Below are 19,808 nucleotides of genomic sequence, written 5' to 3'. Positions count from 1 at the left end.
TTATGTTAGAGTGTTACTATGCTCACCTCCTATTTCTTTTTCCCTCACACATTAAATTTGTCATCTATATTTTAATCTTATACTAAAAGGTGCAATCATCTTAGTGCTAATATCGTCCAATCTTGTATATTTAATGTATTTTTCACGTATGAAAGTGTGTTGTGATGTTGAATGAAAAAGAATAATAACATATATAATATATAATTATATATATTTGGTGTTATAGATAATTTTGTTTCAACAAGTGTAGACACACAAAGATGGAAGGTGTATTATAAGACTCCCTAATGTGATAAATGTGACTACTTACAAGTTAAAAATTTGTTGGTGACCACGTCGTGTAATGCATATTGTTAACAACTCAATGCTTTCGTGTCTTAGTTCCCATGTGCGCACACACAACACATACACGACGCATGCCTTTTCTCGAAGGGAAATCCGTCTAGCAAAAATAAATAATTCGAACAACTTATATCGTGCTTGCCATGAAATTAAATTAGATATTATTATGGCCAACTATCCAGGTAAGGATTTGATGTGAAATATATCCTGAATTATTTATGCATGAGACATGCATGAGATTCTTTAATGGTTGTTTGGGAATCATGTGATGAACATCTTCTCTAATTGTCCTATATATGCATGGATCACATGTGGTTCCTAAACTATTGAACAAAGTAAGATTATAATCACACGTCCCAAATTACTTTTCCCACATTTTTTTAATTTTTTAATATTTTTCTATCAAGTGTTATTGATGTGTAGAAAATATTAAAAAAATTAAAATAGTGTGGGAGAAGTAATTTGATGTGTGTGAATATAATCTCCCTTGAACAAATCAAACAAATATGAAGGGTTGAAAATCAAACTAAGTCAAACAAACAAATTATAAAACTATGAATATTACTCAATTAACTGAAATTTTTAAAAAAACCACTACAAATTAGTCGAGACGGCTACATAATTCATAAGACTATATTTTGAGTTACTTATTGTAAAATAATGAGTACAAACACTCCAATAAAAATAAAATAAAAAAACTAAAGCAAAACTGGATTAGAAATGCTAATTCTTGTCTTCCAACATGAACTTCCTTATAGCAAAGTTATATACATACATGTATATCATTATACCTATAAATTGCCTTTTTCTAACTTATTTTTTCTGCAACATGTAGTGCTTTTGCTCTAACCATTCATTTGAAATTCCTAATTTTCTTCTTTTTCACGTGGGAAAAAGTATAAAGATAAGCAGTATTCATATCACATTAATTCTGACGTAAAATATTTTAGTTCAGAATCTTCCTCTCGAGTGAAGAAGCTCGTCGGATTTTTCTGGGCCACCTGAAAGTTGAAACGCAGGCAGGCAAGCACAACTAACAAAAGCATTATTTAGTACTGTAGGGCAGCCTAATCCATTTGTTGAAACATATGCATAATTGCATCCACATATAGTTCTACGTAAGAGTCAAAATGTGCAGGCACAGCTCGGGATAGACATCGATCTGATGTGTTCATATTACTAAAAAAAGTTTCAAGAAGTTGGCTTGCAACGTAAACCTAATTAGCAATATATCAAGAGTAATTTAACTATATATACACGTGCAAGATTTCTCTTTTTTAGATTTGGAATTTATTCTCAACACGCCCCGTCACATGTATGAATTTTCAAACCTAACACGTGGATAACACAAATTTGGTGACATGGAGTACGTATGTGCGTTGGGATTCACAAGCGGGACAACATGCTCTGCTTATAAGCACATTCAAACTTTCTCTTTCCCGACATGAAATCCACTCTATAAAATATGTTCATATTAGTATATGGAGATATGTTAAAGAAACTCTCTTAAATTGAGATTCTACATGAACTCTCTAACACATCATATTTTTGATACAATAATATTCTATAATGTTGATACGAAAATCATGTCAAAAACATGAAATGAGGAAAAGTTTATAAAAATCCTACTTTTGGAATAGTCCTCTTAGCATTTCTCTTATTAAGAACTGTGGGGATATTGTGATCAAAACTGATTGATCCTTTGAAAGTTGGAACAGGTTGTCTTATCTCTTGTCCTATTATTTTTAATCATTGTACTGTTTGTTTTCTTAAGTATCACGATATGTTTTCATAAGGATTTTGTGCTAATCTTGTCCGGTAAACTAAAGTATCATATTAATCCTTACGTACTTTTTATTCCGTTTAAAACCTAACACAACCTAATTTAATATATTTCCCACACCATCCTCAATTTAAGAGGTTATTGACAATAGGTAACATTTTCAAACGAGTCTTTGAGAAAATTTTCGAGTAGATGGTCAAATCGACTAAGTAAAACAATAAAATTATTAATAGACCAGAATTAACTCAAATTCCTAAGTAAAAGCAATGGATGTTTTTGGTCTAAGAATGATCTGAAAATCAAAGTTCGTAAAATTTGCTCACAATGTATGTGTTATAATTTGCTCACTTAATACTACAGTCTAATGATACTCCTTTTCACTTATAAGTGAGGTTTTAGGCTTGATTCTCAATATAAGCGAATTTGAATCACATTATCTTTAACCCATTGTGAAGCTTAGCACACTCCCCCCTAATATAAATAATATCGTTTGTTATAAAAAATAAAAAAAGAGTCTTTCTTTTTCTTTGTATTAAAAAAAGGGCCAATTGGTGAGTTTTCCATGGTAGTCCATCCTTCTGGGGGTCAAGAAGACTCCACGGAGGATTAGAGGCATTTTAGTCTCTTCCTGGCCACCACGTGTGATTTCTAACGCTAGAAATCGAATTCAGGACGTGCCGTGTAGAATACGAGCCTAGACTTCGTCAACAACCTCTGGACAATCCGTGGTGGTTATATGTGTTAAAACTTAAAAGAGTTGAAGGGTGATTAATTGTGTAAGTAGTCTTCTTTCTTAGTGTTGTTCTTGTAGATGTCAATAAACAATTAAACTGCCAAACAGCAAGCCAGGCAGTTAAACACACACAAAAAAAAAAAAAAAATTATCGTTACAAAGTTAAACCTAATTAAATCCAACTTGAAAGAAGTAAAATCTAATAAAGTCATTAGAACCAAAACCAAATGTTAATCGAGTAATTAGCACTCTTGCGGAGGAGTAATGAGAATTTGGCAACCGAAAAATTAATAAAAGTTTGTGGTCTCTGTGTACAAAGCACAAAGTATCGTGTGCAGTTATATTTTGGACAAACACCACTTTTCCTTTGCTAGGGTTGCCCTATTTATTTTTTTTCCTTTTTTTTTTTTTTTTTTTTTGGGTAAACTATTTTCCTTAATTGTTTGGTAACCAAGAAAAATCCTTGTAGCGGTCGCACTAAGGGGTGAGTTCAAACCTCTTCTTTGTGTAAATTTGAGGGTTAGCGATATAATTTGATGAAAATGACCACATTTTTAATAGATTAAAATCAAAGATCAAATAAATCAAATTCAAAAACAGAAACCAAAAAATATGTATAAAAAAGTGATTAAATGAAATTATTTCTTAACGCAACGATATGTTTACATTAAAGAGTGCGAGGAAGTGACTCCACACATTATTCACGTCATTATTAAACAAAATTTCTTACAATTAACGGTTAAGTCAAATGTCATAATTTCACAATGTACAAATACCAAATTGTTACGGTTAAGAATACATGTGTAAACCGTCCTAAAAGGGAAAAGTTCAGGTACTAAACGGAGTTAAATAGCCTCAAAATATTTAATAGCAAATCGGGGTTATTCTTGTGAATTCAAAATATATAAAATTTTGGGGCATCTTTTCATTTGGTCCGAATTAAGGCAACTATGTGAGTATGAGAAGATGATGATACAAAATCTTTGATTTTCCAGCGAAAGTTGAGGCAGAGGACGAGCAAAAAAACAACGAAGAGAACAAGAAGGAAACGGCTAAATGCGGAGCTTCTTTGGTAAAGGCCGTACCTCGTCACTTCCCAAACAAAATGCTTCGTCAGGAAGCTCAGCTTCAGAGAAAGATTTCAAGCTGATGAGCGGATCAATGGGCAGTCTCAAAATACCAGAAGCTATTCCTCCTCCCGACCAAGACTGTCAGAGACTTAAAAAAGCCTTTGATGGTTTTCTTCTCACTCACTCGCTCATTCACATGATCCAATTACAGTTTATGATGGTTCTGCGTCTTTAACTGCTTTATTCAATTGCGTGTAGCCAAGTTAGCTACAACAACGTGCTTCTGTCTTGTTGTAGTTTAGATAGAGTGGATTAGAATTTGGCTATGTTAAAATAATTGTTTTATTCAATTTTCTTGGTTTATGAGATTTCTGAATTTTGGATGGGATGAGTTTGATTTCTTCATGTGGTTAATTGGCAGAAACATGTGTGGCTTTTTGCATGTCTATCATCTTCTCTTATTCTCTTGCTGAAAAGCTGAGTAGGATAAATTTTCTATAAAATTTTCTGTTATTTTTCATTATATTTTTAGAAAAAAAGTAATCAAATTCTATCATTTTCTATTATTTTTCATTACGTTTTGGAAAATAAATTTTGTTTGTTGAGACTTGGAGTATTTGAAGCCTGAAGACTTGATGCAAAACCGAGTGTAGTGGCGTCTTAGGATTCATACAGTCGACCTCATTTAGTGGAATAAGGCTTTGTTGTTCTTATTATTGTTGCTGCTGTGATCATAAATGAATTTGCTGCTGCTATTGATTCATGAATACTTGTTTTTCTATATATATTATCTATAGTAATCTTAAGTGTTGGTGTAACAGGATTGGGAACAGATGAGGACGCTGTGGTATGGATATTAGGACACAGGAATGCTAGCCAAAGGAGGAAAATCAAAGACACGTACCAACAGCTTTACAATAAATCCCTCCTTGATGATCTCCACGCTGAACTTTCCGGAGATTTCAGAGTAATTTTCTCTAATATTTTTTCGGTTTTAAAACTCGTATCTGTATTCATCCAATTGCAATTTTAAACCTTCATAAGAATGTTATGTTCTTATTGTTTATGTTGATGTTATTCCGTCGGTTTATTCGTAACCATTCAAGTGACGATGTGTAACAGAATGCAGTACTTTTGTGGACATATGATCCTCCCAAAAGGGACGCTAAGTTGGCGAGAGATGCACTGAGGACGAAGAAGAAAGGCGTAAAACACCTAAAAGTGTTGGTTGAGATAGCTTGTGCATCATCTTCTAACCACTTGATGGCCGTGAGACAGGTCTACAGTTCACTGTTCGATTGTTCGCTTGAGGAGGACATTGCCTCAACCGTTTCCCTACCCATCAGAAAGGTAAAAACATATTTTCCTACGTCAGGAATATCAGGTTCAAATACTTGGTAAATTTTCGTTGTTATATTGCTCAGTGATTACTAACATCTTCGTCTGGAAATATTCTAAAAAAGGGTGAAGATTTTAAAGCAATTAAGCAGTACTTGTCTGAAATAATACAACAAAAACAACCGAGCCTTATCCCACTAAATAAGGTTGATTGTATGAATCCTAGAACGCCACTGCACTCGGTTTTGGGTCAAACCTTCAATTAGCTCCACTTGTCTGAAATGATAATACAAAAAAATTGCTAAGACAGGAATATGTCATTTGTTTTCGTTCACTGAAAACAGAAAATTGTGGTTTCGGACTGGGTCTAGTGTTGCATTCTATTGACTCATACTGTTGGTTGGCACAGCTTCTCGTGGGTTTAGTGAGCTCGTACAGGTACGACAGGCAGCTGGTGGATACAGGCATTGCCAATTCAGAGGCATCTAGGTTACACGAAGCCATCGAAACAAAGCAATACGATCATGATCATGTTGTTTGGATACTCAGCACAAGGAACATCTTTCAACTAAGAGCAACATTTGAGTGTTACAAACAGAAGTATGGACATTCCATCGACCAGGTATATATCACGTCTCCTTCTCTACTCTTCAGTAATCTGAAGACTCGCGATCTTCTAATCCCTTGTTTTTCCTTCGGAACTTCGCCAATTTCGTTGACAGGACATTAAGAGCTGCGGCAATGGTGATTTCGAATCCGTGTTGATTGCGGTCTATTGGTGCATAGCAGCACCTGCGAAATATTTTGCAGAGGTTAGTTCATTCCCTCCGCACCAAGTACTTATATCGAGTATGGTGTTTGGTTCTTTAAATTCCATTACTGATGAACGTGTTCGGTCGGATTATAGAAAGTGTTGATATCAATTTTAACCTCCGTTGTACCGGAAAAGTTCTTAAACGACCTTTCGTTGTTGCTTGAACCACAACCAGGTCATAAAAGATTCCGTTGTTGGACTTGGGACGGATGAAGATTCTCTGAATAGAGCCATTGTCACCCGAGCTGAGATCGACATGATCAAAATCCGAGAGGAGTATTCAAAAATGTCGAAAACCAGCCTTGTCGATGACGTTATAGGCGACACATCAGGAGACTACAAAAACTTCTTGCTGACCTTGATTGGAGCAAGAGTCTAAATTCATTCTACCAAGAAGCTTAAGACCTCGATTTAGTTTATAATAAAAGTGTTATGCTTGTGTTAAAGAGTGTTGAAACTTGTCGCCTATTTTCGACTCTATCGATCCTTTGTAAGTCGCCTATATTTGACTCTATCGACTGTTTGTAAGTAATTCGAAGATTGTTTTGCTTTCATTGTCAAAGGCAACTGCTTTGCATAAGTAACTGAGGCTCGTATGGAAGCACTTCAAGTGCTTTTTTAGAATTCACTTGCAATTTTACTAAAGATTGTACAAAAATCTAATATAAGAATTGAATGAAACAAAGCTATATTCCCTTCGTTTAGATGCCATCTAGAACACTACCTATTGCTTCAAAAATGATGGAGGCTAAACTTTCGTCAGCGGTACTAATGACAGTGATCGTCTCTCTGACTTCTACAAGAGCTTGGTTTGGATGGTGGACATGTACTAGAGAAGCACTTTCTGATTCAGAACCACTTGGTGCTTCCCCAAGCGTTGCCTTGATGCCCCTGGTTGATAACACCGTCAGAAGCTTTTCCAAACTGGGTGAACCCCAATGTACCAGCGGTCTACTCTCCGAGGACTCTAGATTTCCAGATAACAACCGTTGTCTGCCATGATCTACAAAGAACTCCCCGTTTAACCTTGTCATTTTCATATTGCCCTGCTTCAAATTCCTCCATTTGAATTGGGTAGCCAAGTCTGTTGCGATTTCTAATTCTGAATTGTCCTTCAAGCTTGGTATACACAACGTTTCATTAATGCGGTAGTGAAAGGTTGAGAAGGAATTTGTTATTGAAGAGCTATTCGGCTTCAAATCTTCAGGTAACTACTTGAGCAGAAAATAAACAGAGGACTTATTAAAGAGATGAAATCTCATACATCAAGAAAATGAAAATCTACAATGCATAAAGACATGCAAGTACCAGAACAACTTTTGGTTCCAATATCTTCAGCAACGCTTCAACTTTCTGCAACCTACAAAAAGCAGATATCCCGATATAAGTTTGTGTACCTTGTTTAACAAGTTGCTATAAGGGTTTTTTTTTTTTTTTCGTTAAGAAATAAGATGTCAAGTTACAATATGAAATTATGTATCAATCAAGATTCGGGTCAGTTTCAAAAGGAAGAGAAACCCTACCTTATCCCAGAGAGGAAAGAGCATTGAAGAACCTTCATTTCCATTGGCTTGAAAGGTAAGAGAGCCAGCTCAACATCCGGTCCACTCTGCAAATCGGGCAGTGACAATTTAAGCATATAGTTGCATAAGGTGAAAATTCTTAACATTTATTTCCATTTTTATGAGAAATTCCTTAAAACGGTTTATGCACATTTGATATGACACTTCAATTGTTAGTGAAAATATATAGTAGCACCTCAAGAATGAGCAAGGAGTTCTGATCCCCACACCAGCGCCGGAGCAAATGAACAGCCGGACCAAGCCGCAGATTCCAGTGAGGAGAGAAAACTATGCATGGTTCCTGCCAATTCATCCTATCACAAATGTCAATTTTTTAATTTCCAAAGGAGAGATCATAGAAAATATACTGATACCTTCCATTCCCTTTACCCTTTTAATCATGTCAAATTTCATAGTAGGTGAGAGTAACAACCTTTGGACTATCTACAGCAGGTAGTTTCCCCATGTTTGACTTACGGTGCAAAAAAGAAAAGAATAATCATATACTATACAATATTCCATATTAGTATTGAATGTGATAGCGAAGGAAGGAAAACAACTCCAGTTTCATTTCAAAGTTTCTCCACCTATTTGAAGTGAAAGCTGGCTCAAAGAAATAAAAATTGATAAAATTAGCAAAGGCATTAATCTAACGTGATTTCATTTAAGAAGTCAAAATCCCTGGGGGACCAAGTAATTTCATTGAAGCTAAGGTAAATAAGTTCAGAATATTGGCTTCCCCATCAATGACCATGGAGAAATATTCTAAAAAAAAGAGAGACAAATGTGAAACTCACAATAATTTAGGTGAATGAACTGTCGGAAACACATGAAGCTTCTTCTCATTTATGAGCATGACATGTGCAAACAATGGCTCACCACAAAACAGCTGCAAGATCAGTTCAAAGAGTGACTGCAACGTCTTAAGTTGGCAATTCAAAAAACTAAATGAAAGCTCCAAGCACATTGCAAAGGTTAAAAAGCTCAACATTTACCTTTTCTTGCCGTTGTTTGCAAAGCCATTCGGGTACGATGTTGGTGAAAGCCAATAATTCTTCAGCTACAGAAGAAATAATATACATAGGAACCTGAAAGAGACAAACATTTCCATATATGAAACTTCTAATACTATCAATGTAGCATTTTGTCACATCTCAGTATGAAGTATTATGTCTCAGTATGATTGAAAGTATTCTTCATATCTCTATTTCACTTTTAAAGAACCCTGTTAATTATACATCTTTGACACAAAGCAATTAGTTAACTTTGATACTGCTGATAGTACTTAAAGCAGTAATGCAAGTCAGCAAAGTGTAAAGTCATCCCTACTTTGCAATGGTTCCAGTTTATGATCACAGATATACAAAATACCCACCAGTATCAAACTCTTGAATCAAGAACTTGGGCAAGCAAAAATAATCAAGCAATAAATTGCACACAGAAACAATCAAGTCACATATGTTGAAATCTAGTCTCCAAGTTTGTTTCTATTCACATAAACCACACTAGCACAGAGCATGCAAACTATCCATGTGATAGATGCATAGAATGACAGCAATACATATACAAGAAGTAAAACAAAAACCATATGATGACACCCAATTTGTGTAGGAATAAGTTTTAGACATGGAGTGTAGCTCCGAAACTAATGTCTTTTGAAAACTGAAGAGCTAACACACCGAATCTCAGTTTTTAATATATGTGGATTTGGCAAGGAAGCTTGTAAAAGACAAAAAAGTTACCTTCAAATTCAAAACATCTAATGAAGATGATATCTGTTCCAACAGCTGCAGAACAATCCCAAGTCGACTAATAGGAATAAGGACTGAGCCTCCAGCTTTTACAGAGTCAATTACACAGGAGCATATAAAAGTTAGCTTGTCCCTTTCCTCCAAACTGTCGTCAATATTAAGTAAAGACATGGTTAACTCTTGACAATCACTTGCATTATTGAAGCCACTCTCAACATGTTCCGCAGCATCCAAGAATGAGAAATCTGAATATATCATCGTATCATTCCCTTGAAGAGCATGGTAATCAAAATTCATTGCATGAGCAGAATCAAAGATGGAACTTGAAATAAATCCAACGCTCCCCTTGGGACTCTTTATCGTCCAATTACAAGAGCCTATTTCTAATCCCGAACTGAATGCCTTTAATATCAATGTGCTGTTGTAGCAAGTTTCCTCTGCATATTTAACTCTTAGAAACTTCTGCATGCAGTCCTTCACATCAGCTGCACTGAGAAGAACTCTTCATTACATTCTTACACACAGAATCTTGCTACACAGAAATTCCAGATAATTTGAGGGGTAACAGACAACCAAGTATATCAATATGAGTGGTAATGGTCTTGTCAGACTGTTAAATTAAAATTGTCAACTTGAACACATGATTCCAAAGAACAATACACCACCTGATAAATGGTTCAGACCAAAGTCTAGTAACATAAAATGTCAAATTGTCAGACAAGATAATATTTCCACAATCTACATCCTAAAAATATTTCGTAAATTTAGTTGGGAAATCGTCAAAGAAATTAGCTTCTTCTCCATCACCTTCCAATAGAGATGCTGATGATTGTTTACAATTCCAGAACACAAAATTACAGCGAGGTTATATAGACTGACTTAAAACATGTATATGTACAACAGCACGGGTAGGCAGTTGGCATATTCAACCAAGAAAATTTAACTTTGAAACAATCAACATTAACCATTTGGATGCAGTATTAAGTACCTGTACAAGGGCATCCAACCACCCAGCTCACCCCCATCTTTGCCTAATACCAGCTGTCTCAACGAAGAAGGAAGAAGCTTAAGCACTTCCCACTTCATCCACTGAGGAAAAGATGACTCCTCAGGTCCAAACAACTGCCTGATTTCCATATGCATTGAAACAAGATCCTCCATCATAAGTTGCCCAAGTCTTGCTGTTGCTTCAGTCACATATATCTGACACATTTTAAGAAACAACAAAGCTAAGAAATCAGATCCAACTCCATGAAAATACTTACAAATTGAAGTTATAAACAAATTCCTTAAACACCAAAATGACAGTAGGAAATTAGATTATCTTATATTAAATTACATTATACCTTAGCAGAAAATCCCTTCATCCGAGTAATAAATGGTAATCCTAGCATACCCATCGGACTTGATATCAATACCACATCAATAAAAGAGGCATTCCATAGGTGTAAGTTGTTGACAGTTTTGTACCAGGGAACTGCGCAAATCAAATCATCATCATCCGGGGACTTTTCGACTTTTTGTCTCTTCTGAAACAAGGGCTCCTCCAAATCTAACAAATCACTACAGTTTAGGGAATTGGGACTCTCCTTATCCAAGTGACTAGCTTTTGAACTAGAAGGAATAGGGGAGAAGATTGTAAGAGCAGAAAGGTCCAATGGGCAATCCAATAAAATGGTAAAACCACATATATTGAGTATGTGGCAGGGTGGGAGATGGTAACCACCACCTTTGCTCAAACATGTCTGCACAAAGAAACATAAATACTAATACCCATAAATAATAATCCCAAGATTCAAGCCTTAACATTTATATATGAAGAGTGCATATGTATGTAAGCATTGAGAAAAAACTAACAAGCTTCATAGGCACCAAACAAGCAGTGGAGAGAGAGGATGTTGAGACAGAGCAAGTACCTGTAAAAAATTCAAACAAAACATTCTTAAACTACAAAACTCAACAAAGCAAGGAGGGTAAAATATCACATTCTTCAACCAATGAACTAAACATACTCAATTACAAAAATAAAAAGAAAGAGAGACCATTTGAATTAAAGCACGAAATTGGAAGCCTGGATGAAGCGGAGGGGAAGGATTCGCAGTGTGAAGCCAATGAAGGGGAAGGATTCGCGATTCAGTTGCAGTGTGAAGCAGTGGCGAAGCCAGGAATTATCGAGGGGAGGGGTGGAATTTAGAAGGATAAAAGATCCCAAAAAAAATTAGACAAACAAATTAAGACAATGAACAATATTAATTTGGTTCAATGCAAATTTAGACAACCAAATCCTTTTTATATACTCTGATCCACCATTACAAACCAATAGACATTATCGATGAACTTATAATTTGGAAACCCATTTGATAGAGAATTCAGTAGCAACAGAAAATAGCTAGGACATCAGCTTCCTCTTAAATAAATAATCTCTTTTACCAAAAACAAATGGATTATCAAAATATCAACAAGTTGTAGCTGTCCCAATAACAAAAGGCTCCATTAATAACCAAGTAGAGAAGTAAAACACGACACCCAAGATGATAGACATGGGCAAAGCTGGCAAAGCTCGATGGTACACTGACCTAAAAATAAGAGTGCACTCTGAGCCCCAAAATAATGGCAAGATAACAGGCATACATGGTCATAAGGTCATACATTGCAGCTCTGCGCACAAGAACACTGTAGAAAAAGATATCCCCTAGACCAAGTTTAATACCTTTGTACCGAACATTTTGCTACCTCCCCTTCATCTCTATTACCCTTACTTTCCTCGTTTGCTACCTCAACATCAACAATGGTATAATCAGAATTACCACCATTTCATTCTCATTCTGATTCACATTGATAATTCATTGAGGCATTAAATCAAACACATGGAGTGTGTATAAAGACTAGCAAAAAGCAGTACGAGAGACAGATGGAGGAAGACTATCAAACACCTGGACATAGGTGGAGGAAGACAATAAAACTCTGCCGGCGGCCCACTCCTAATTCCGTTGTTCAACGGCGAAGCATCAGACGCCTAGGGTTTCAATATTAACCGATCAATCAAGCAATTGGGAATCCCCAAATGAACCCAAAAAAAATCAAATCTTTCAACCCGAAATCGTACATGAAACACAAAATTCAAATACCCAAAAAACCCATTTGCGCAAAAAAGAATTGAATTGGAAAAGAACGAACCTTTGAGGAAGGATTTGGATATGCTGCTGTGAAGACTGAAGAGGAAGGATTTGAATATGCTGCTGCGAACTGTAAACACAGAGGAGTGAAGGGGAAGACTGAACTTTTACATTTAAGCACGAGGTGTCCTTTTTTTTTGTCCAAAAAAAAAAAGGTTAAAATATCATATTTTCGGTTTAAGTACTAATAGAATAGTCAACCAAAATAATTCAATAAGTGCTACGTTAACTCAAAATAATTATATAATTGTCACTCAATTATACTACTTTTTTAACTCAAAATAATTATATAATTGTCACTCAATTCTACTACGTTTTCTGACGGGCAAAAATTTGCATCGATCGGCCGATCAAATTTTCCGGTATCAAGGTCATTGTCCAACAGTTACTTCTAAAAAAACATACTAGGTGATGAATTTTCTTCTATGATTCTAACTTTACTGTGTACGCATGTAAAACAACAATAAACTCACACAAAAAATATAATTAAAGATGATAAAGTTGCACCTATTACTATTTTTTATGTAACAATGACATGATATTTTTCAGCGATTCGAACAAAATTCTGGCATCAATGACGGTCCACACTAGAGCCAGTGGTCTGTGAGTTATGTGTAATGGAGGAAAATATGTAAATATTTCTATGCTTAAAAATATACGGACTCACAAATAAAATGGATTGAACCACAACAAGTGGTCCAGTGGTAAAGGTGCGAACTGCGGCTTCCCAATAAACAAAAACATACGCGAGGTCCAGGATTCAATGCTCCGAGCTGATGAGTCTGCTTGACTGTGGCCACAAGCAAGGTGATAGCCTCTCCGAACCCGAAAATGATGGATAACCGTGACTTGTTACCAGTTATCTTCATTTTTGAATTAAAAAAAAAAATTAAAACGAAAGTTTGAGCTTGGCAATTGAATTTTTTTTTTAATACATATATTTAAATAGATATTTAATCTGATTTTGCCTCATTATTTTGGAGTTCCTGAATCGAGTCCTGCGACTGTGTCCACACTTGGAAACGAATTAAATTTTTTACCTATAGTTGTGCAACCAAATTATGCAATGGAGTTTCTTCTTACAATACCATGACCCCACAAAGTTTCAAGGTATGTGTATTTGGCAAGGAAATATGTTCAAGTTCATTTGATTGAATAGTTCACTCCTTGTAAATAACATTTTTATCATCGTATAAATTTCAAAATCAGACAGATCATGTTTTTTTCTTTCTTGTTTTTATTCTGAAATTGTACTGAAAAATACTCGGGGTTTTTTCTTAGTCTCTTCTCGACTGCACATTAGGACTCACGGGTGGGTTTGCTTTCTTCTTTAACAAGAAGCTTGGTTTGATTCATCAAGAAGACAAGTTTGGCTTTGTACTTGCTGCAAAAGGCTTTATTTTCTCTTTCTCCCTTGACAACATGAATTGCTAGCTACAACTTTTAGTGCGTAGGTGATATTTGATGAAATAATTATGTTTGATCAATCAGTCTGGACCCTCCACTATAAACTTCAAGCCAATATACAATTGTTTCAAATACAACTGCATCAAATAAGGACTGAAACTGAATCAAAATGCATACACGAGGACCCATAAATTAACAACTCCATCAAAGTGCATGAACAAGAGGACGGTTTGACTGCGCACTTCTTGCAGCATCCTTCAAAAACTTGAGTTTTGTTTTTTTGAGTGTGGCTACAGCTTCTTGCATGTTTATTCTCTCGCCTGGTAGCTCTGCACAGCAAGCAAGAGCTAATCGCATAATGGACGATAAGCAATCTATCTTAGTCACAAAATCAGGGTCTTCCTCTTGTGTTACAAATAAACTGGCATCCACAACTTCAGCTATTGCTTCTGATGATAGTGAATTTGCAACCCATTGCTTTAGATTCATTTCCTCAACAAACATTTCATTCGTAGGCTTCATTTTTGTGAATGTTTCCATGACTACAATACCAAAACTGTACACATCCCCTTGTGTCGAAACAATTCCATCCATCCCGTACTCTGCAATATTAATATACCAAAGAAAGTTAGAAGTTCAGTTCTTCATGATTATAAAATTGAAAGATAATAAACTAGCAAGTAGATCACCTGGAGCCATATACCCAACTGTGGCTAGGGTCATGGTTTGGGTCATGGAATCCCCGAAACCCAAGAGTTTTGCAATGCCAAAATCCGCAACATGTGCAACCATATCATCATCTAGTAGGATATTGCTTGGCTTCAAATCACAATGGACAATTGGCACTGAATAACCATGGTGTAGGTATTCCAATGCCAATGCAACATCTACCATTATATTCAACCTATTTAGGATATTAAAAGAAGAGTTATGAGAATACAACCACCTCTCAAGGCTACCATTAGGCATATAGTTCAGTACCAAGGCCTTGAAATCCAATTGGCTGCAACAGCTAATGATTTTGATAAGATTTCGGTGCCGAATATTACTTAGCGTTTCACATTCCCTCTCAAAACTCTTGAAAGCCCCTTCTAGCTGCAAATCAAAAATCTTTACTGCAACATCTATCCCATCTGAGAGTGTCCCTTTATATACTGAGCCAAAACCCCCACTTCCAAGTAAGTTGCTGTCGTTAAATCCATTTGTCGCCCTTAGAAGTTCCAGGCGTGAAACTCTTCTCCAAAGAGATTGTGGTAACACAGTAGCCTCTGTTGCAACTTCAATTTTCCTTTTCCTGTGCAGTATAAATATCGACACAAAGGCTACTAGGAATATTGTTGCTATGATTATTGCTGGAATAATATATTTCAAGTTGGATGAACTAGCTTTCCTTGAATTTGGTTGAAGTGTATTGTTTTTGCATGGTGGGACGTGGAGTCGAGCTGCACCACACAACGCCTTATTCGAGACAAATGATAGAGCAGAGAAGTTTTTGAAAGGTCCGCCTTCTGGAATTTCCCCTTGGAGTTGGTTGAAAGAAAAATTCAGGTACTTCAGATTCAAGAGTGCTTCTAGCGACTTTGGAATTGCTTCAGACAAACTGTTCTTGGATAAATCCAACCGTATCAGGCCTTTCAATTTGCCGAATGAACTGGGAATAGGGCCTTCACAATTATTATCTGCCAAGGAGAGACTAGTTAAATCTAGAAGATCCCCAACGCTGCTTGGTATAACACCAAATAAATTGTTGCTTGATAGATCCATGTATGACAAAACCTTCAACTTGCCGATATCTTGTGACAGAGATCCATTTAGAAGATTTGATGACAAGTTAAAGAACCAGACTTGTTGTAGTTCCCACAATGTAGATGGCAGTGTAGAAGTTAACGAATTGGACGCTAATGATAGAATTCTAAGATTTGCAGATAGATTACCTAAGCAAGAAGGTATAAAACCAGACAGTTGATTCTGACTCAAATATAATACAGCTAGTTTGTTTAGTTGACAAAGGTCATCAGGAATATATCCTTGCAACTTGTTATCAACCAAATACAAACCTTGGAGACTCCCTAGTCTTCCAATAGAAGTTGGAATTAACCCGCTCAATTGATTGGATGCCAGGTTTAAGGATATCAGGCTACTCAAGTTGCCAATTTCAATGGGAATGCTACCCTTCAAATTGCAATGGTCTAAAGTAAGTTGCTGTAACGATGTAGAGAGATTCCAAGAAGAAATAGGAAGATGAGTGTTTAACGGATTACGTCCCAGGATGAATACCCTAAGATTTCTAAGATTACCGAAACAAGAAAGGATGTTTACTTCTGGAGTTGAAGTGTCAACCGTTAAATTATTTCGGTATAAGCTAAGAACCTCAAGGTTTGTTAAGGCACATAACTTGTTAGGAATAAACCCGGAAAATGAGTTGTCGGACAGGCTTAAATGAATGAGCTTGGAACCATTGGAGTTAAAGTTGGGAATTGCTCCGTTGAGTTTATTCAGTGCTAAATATATACTTTGCAGGTTCGGAATTCCAAGGCCTATGTCTGCTGGGAGGCTACCTGAGAGTTGATTACCAACAAGTGAAAGTACTGTCATCTTTGACATATTGAAGATTGTGGATGGAATGGGGCCGTTGAGATTGTTAAAATCCAGTGACAAATACTGTAGACTTTGAAGATTGCCAACTTCATATGGTATAGTACCTGCCACAATTAGTATTAGCATATAAGTTCAATTATTTTGCCTTAGCATTCCTAAAATAGTATTAACTCCATAGTTTCACTGGATCATTATAAAGAAAATAAAAATACGACAAGGAATACCCTCTGTATATATTTAGGAATTATGAAATGTACTGAGTATTTTATATGCTCACTTTGATTCAATAAAAAAATGCCACATATTCCACATATTTTTTTTTTAACAAAGATATTATCTAAACTAAGGGGCTAGGCTTAAGTTGCTATTCCCTGCTTTTAAAACTAAAGAAAAATTAAATAACATATTTTTTTTATAGTGAGTGCTCTATAGGAAAGAGATCCTCTCCGGATCCCTTCCACCCCACTTTAAAAGTTATAATAACTTTAGCCGTTTGATCAAATTTCAAAAGTCCGAATTGTTTGATGAGGAGGATTAGGTGTATACTCACTTTATGATTTGGTTCAATAAAAAATGCCATATATTCCATACTTTATAAAGCTAAAGAACAATTAAATAACCTTTTTTTTTTAAACATAAAACATGTAGTAAAATATTAATGGACAAAAAAAAAGTAATTACTCACTAGTGATCTCTCCAAATACTATCCGTTTGACATTAGTTAGGTGAGCTAGACTTATAATTGAGTAATTAAATTACTTGATATTTATTTTTTAAATCGAGTATTAATTATTGTATTTGAGTATTTCGAACCATTCATGATTGAAAATAGCACCCCACCTTTATCAATTGAAAAAAAAACTAATCATGTAACAAAAAAATAATAATAAATAAAAAAAATTAATCATGATTGGAACAACGAAATAAGTTACTCTAATTTAAGTAAGATAAATGGACTTGGCAATTAAGTACCCGTTAAGGTGTTGTTGCTAAAACCAAGCCGTGTTAACTGGGTCAAGTTTCCAATACTTCTTGGTATGCTTCCACTGAAATTATTATAGTCCAATACCAAACTAAGGAGCTCTTTGCACTGCCATAACTTGTGTGGAAGTGGACCATCAAACTCGTTGTAAGCCAAATTTAACACCTGGATACTTGGAAGATGTTGGCATATATTGTCTGGAAAACTACCACTTAAGTTGTTTCTGTTTAGAGCCAAAATTGTCAAAGAGGACATGTTGAAGACAGTCAAAGGAATAGGGCCTTTTAGGGCATTAGCCTGCACATACAACCACTCCACCTCATCTTTACTGCCAATCAAGTTTGGAATTTCTGAAGAAAAAAAAAATCACATATAGGTTTTCTATATAATATTAAATATCAGATATAATAATGCAAAAAATGTTGGGGAAGTCACATTTGTGCATACCACAGCATGTTAATTACCTCTGTGAAACCTACTATTATTAATCAGTGCGCCCTCTTTCTATGAGAAACGTGGTACAATGTGCATTGTGTACAAAAATGTGATTTCGCCAGCATTAATCTAATAATACTAAAAAATGACAAGGCTGAGTCTTCCCTACCTTCGAACACGTTAAAATCAAGGTATATCCTCTTGAGCATGGTTAAGTTCCCAATTTCTCTTGCTATGCTACCTGTTACTTAAGTAAAATAAGTAGACCCCCGTGGTCAAAAAATGAACCAACAGAGTATGTTATATAATCATGGTAACAAGCTGATTGAGTCATACCTTTGAAATTGTTATTTCCAAGTAATATCTCTTGCAACACTGTTAACCTCTCGATTTCTCTTGGTATGGTACCTATCAAAGTATAGGGTTTGCAATATGTATTGGCCGCAGAAATGGAATAAGGAAACAAGTAAAAAACTAGCATATAAATAACATGGTATGGAACCTGATAGCTTGTATGGTAATTGGTTCGTATGTACGTACCGGATAGCTGGTTGCTTCTTAGATTAAGTACTTGAAGTGCAGATAAGTTGAAGATGGCGTTTGGTATGGAACCCGAAAATTGATTACCGTACAAATTGAAGGTTTGAAGTTTAGATAACAAGCCGAACCATGATGGAATGGTTCCTTCAAAGTCATTGAATTCAAAGCTAATCAACTTCAGCCTGCGTAGATTAGACAATTCCGGGAGCAAGGTACCACCAAAACTGTTGTTTCTAAATTCCAATTGAACAAGAAATGAGAGGTTGCCTAGGTGGGGAGGGATGGTGCCAGTGAGACCCATGTAGGAGAGATTCAAGGTTGTCACTCTAAGGTGGCGTGCACCGCAAGTAACGCCAACCCAGTTGCAAATGTCGGAATTGGAAGTAGACCAGTTGGTGGTCAAGATGTTTTGAGGATCAATGGTGATATGGGATTTGAGGGCAAGAAGAGCAAACTGATCTGTGCTGATGCTGGTTTGTGCTGCTACGGAACCCGTTATTAAGATAGGTATGTATACACAACAGTATTGGAATAGCAGCAACAACAAAGTTGTCGACAAGAGGAAACGAGTTCTCGCCATTGTTGTATGTGCTGAGTTCCAAGAAGTTAGAAGAAATGGATCTCAAAGGTAGTCTTTTTAACTTTGAAAACTTTGAAATTATTATTGATTGAGTGCCAAAAAGAAAATAAATTATTGACTAATTAAACATTTAAAAAATAAAAAATCCTTTTTTTTTAATGGGATCCGTATCTTGTCGAATAAATCTGTGGAAACACTTAAATCAACCACATGCATCGTCAACTTAGATGTCCTTTTTAATATTTTTATATTTGAGTCCTAAAAAGATCTTGAGTTTGGGTATTTTGATTTTTCTTCTCTAATGCAAAAGTTTATATTCTTAGATCTATATTTTTATATTTTAAGTTTTAAGATTTAAATGTTTGTATTGGAGATAAAAAAAATATTGGATTGAGTTTTGACAATTTAAATATGTGCATTAAAGATGGTTAGATTCAAAACATATGATGGAAAATGATATATGATAAAAACTTAAGAAACCATCTACTAGTTTAGTGCATCCTTCACATTCAAATGGTCGAGCAAATTATATGTACAGTGATTCAACTATAATAATGCTTCACGTTGTTGCACATCCAAATCAAAATGAATACCAATAATTGTGAAATAATCATGTGCTGATGTTGATTTGTGCTGCTGCGGAATCCGTTATTAAGAAAGGTCTGTATGCACAGCAGTATTGAATAGCAGCGTAATT

At 35.6% G+C, this 19,808-nt stretch overlaps 3 protein-coding genes across 9 annotated transcripts; 1 reads left to right on the top strand and 2 right to left on the bottom strand.

Moving 5' to 3' along the window:
- Window positions 1-3,735: 3,735 nt before the first annotated feature.
- On the top strand, window positions 3,736-6,704 carry LOC137733131 (annexin D3-like). Its single transcript, XM_068472291.2, has 6 exons — window positions 3,736-4,095; window positions 4,750-4,895; window positions 5,051-5,278; window positions 5,676-5,888; window positions 5,989-6,078; window positions 6,256-6,704. Exons 1-6 carry the CDS (start codon window positions 3,915-3,917, stop codon window positions 6,457-6,459), a joined length of 1,062 nt encoding a protein of 353 aa, XP_068328392.2. The 5' UTR covers window positions 3,736-3,914; the 3' UTR covers window positions 6,460-6,704.
- LOC137735018 (integrator complex subunit) lies at window positions 6,677-12,723 on the bottom strand. 7 transcript variants are annotated; one of them, XM_088697595.1, is made up of 13 exons: window positions 12,571-12,706; window positions 12,327-12,409; window positions 12,104-12,218; window positions 11,251-11,309; window positions 10,740-11,138; window positions 10,382-10,596; window positions 9,385-9,883; window positions 8,638-8,730; window positions 8,440-8,531; window positions 7,839-7,956; window positions 7,604-7,689; window positions 7,389-7,440; window positions 6,677-7,291 (listed from the first exon to the last, which is right to left on the bottom strand). In XM_088697595.1, the coding sequence occupies exons 4-13, from the start codon at window positions 11,257-11,259 to the stop codon at window positions 6,782-6,784; spliced, it is 2,073 nt and encodes a 690-aa protein (XP_088553721.1). In that variant the 5' UTR covers window positions 11,260-11,309; window positions 12,104-12,218; window positions 12,327-12,409; window positions 12,571-12,706; the 3' UTR covers window positions 6,677-6,781. The 7 variants fall into 7 exon arrangements, with proteins under 7 accessions (XP_088553721.1, XP_088553718.1, XP_088553719.1 ...); XM_088697592.1 differs by having other exon boundaries at window positions 8,440-8,555; window positions 12,104-12,164; XM_088697593.1 differs by lacking the exon at window positions 12,104-12,218 and having other exon boundaries at window positions 8,440-8,555.
- A 1,324-nt stretch (window positions 12,724-14,047) lies between these two features.
- Window positions 14,048-19,117, bottom strand: LOC137733268 (uncharacterized). The gene is made up of 6 exons (XM_068472413.2): window positions 18,532-19,117; window positions 18,328-18,399; window positions 18,161-18,232; window positions 17,547-17,906; window positions 14,666-16,678; window positions 14,048-14,578 (listed from the first exon to the last, which is right to left on the bottom strand). The coding sequence occupies exons 1-6, from the start codon at window positions 19,109-19,111 to the stop codon at window positions 14,181-14,183; spliced, it is 3,495 nt and encodes a 1,164-aa protein (XP_068328514.2). The 5' UTR covers window positions 19,112-19,117; the 3' UTR covers window positions 14,048-14,180.
- Between the last annotated feature and the right edge of the window lie 691 nt (window positions 19,118-19,808).

This window comes from Pyrus communis, chromosome 7 (assembly GCF_041283825.1).
Source record: "Pyrus communis isolate YQ-2024b chromosome 7, ASM4128382v1, whole genome shotgun sequence".
Classification (NCBI taxonomy): domain Eukaryota; kingdom Viridiplantae; phylum Streptophyta; class Magnoliopsida; order Rosales; family Rosaceae; genus Pyrus; species Pyrus communis.
This window is presented reverse-complemented; position numbering and strand designations above follow the sequence as displayed.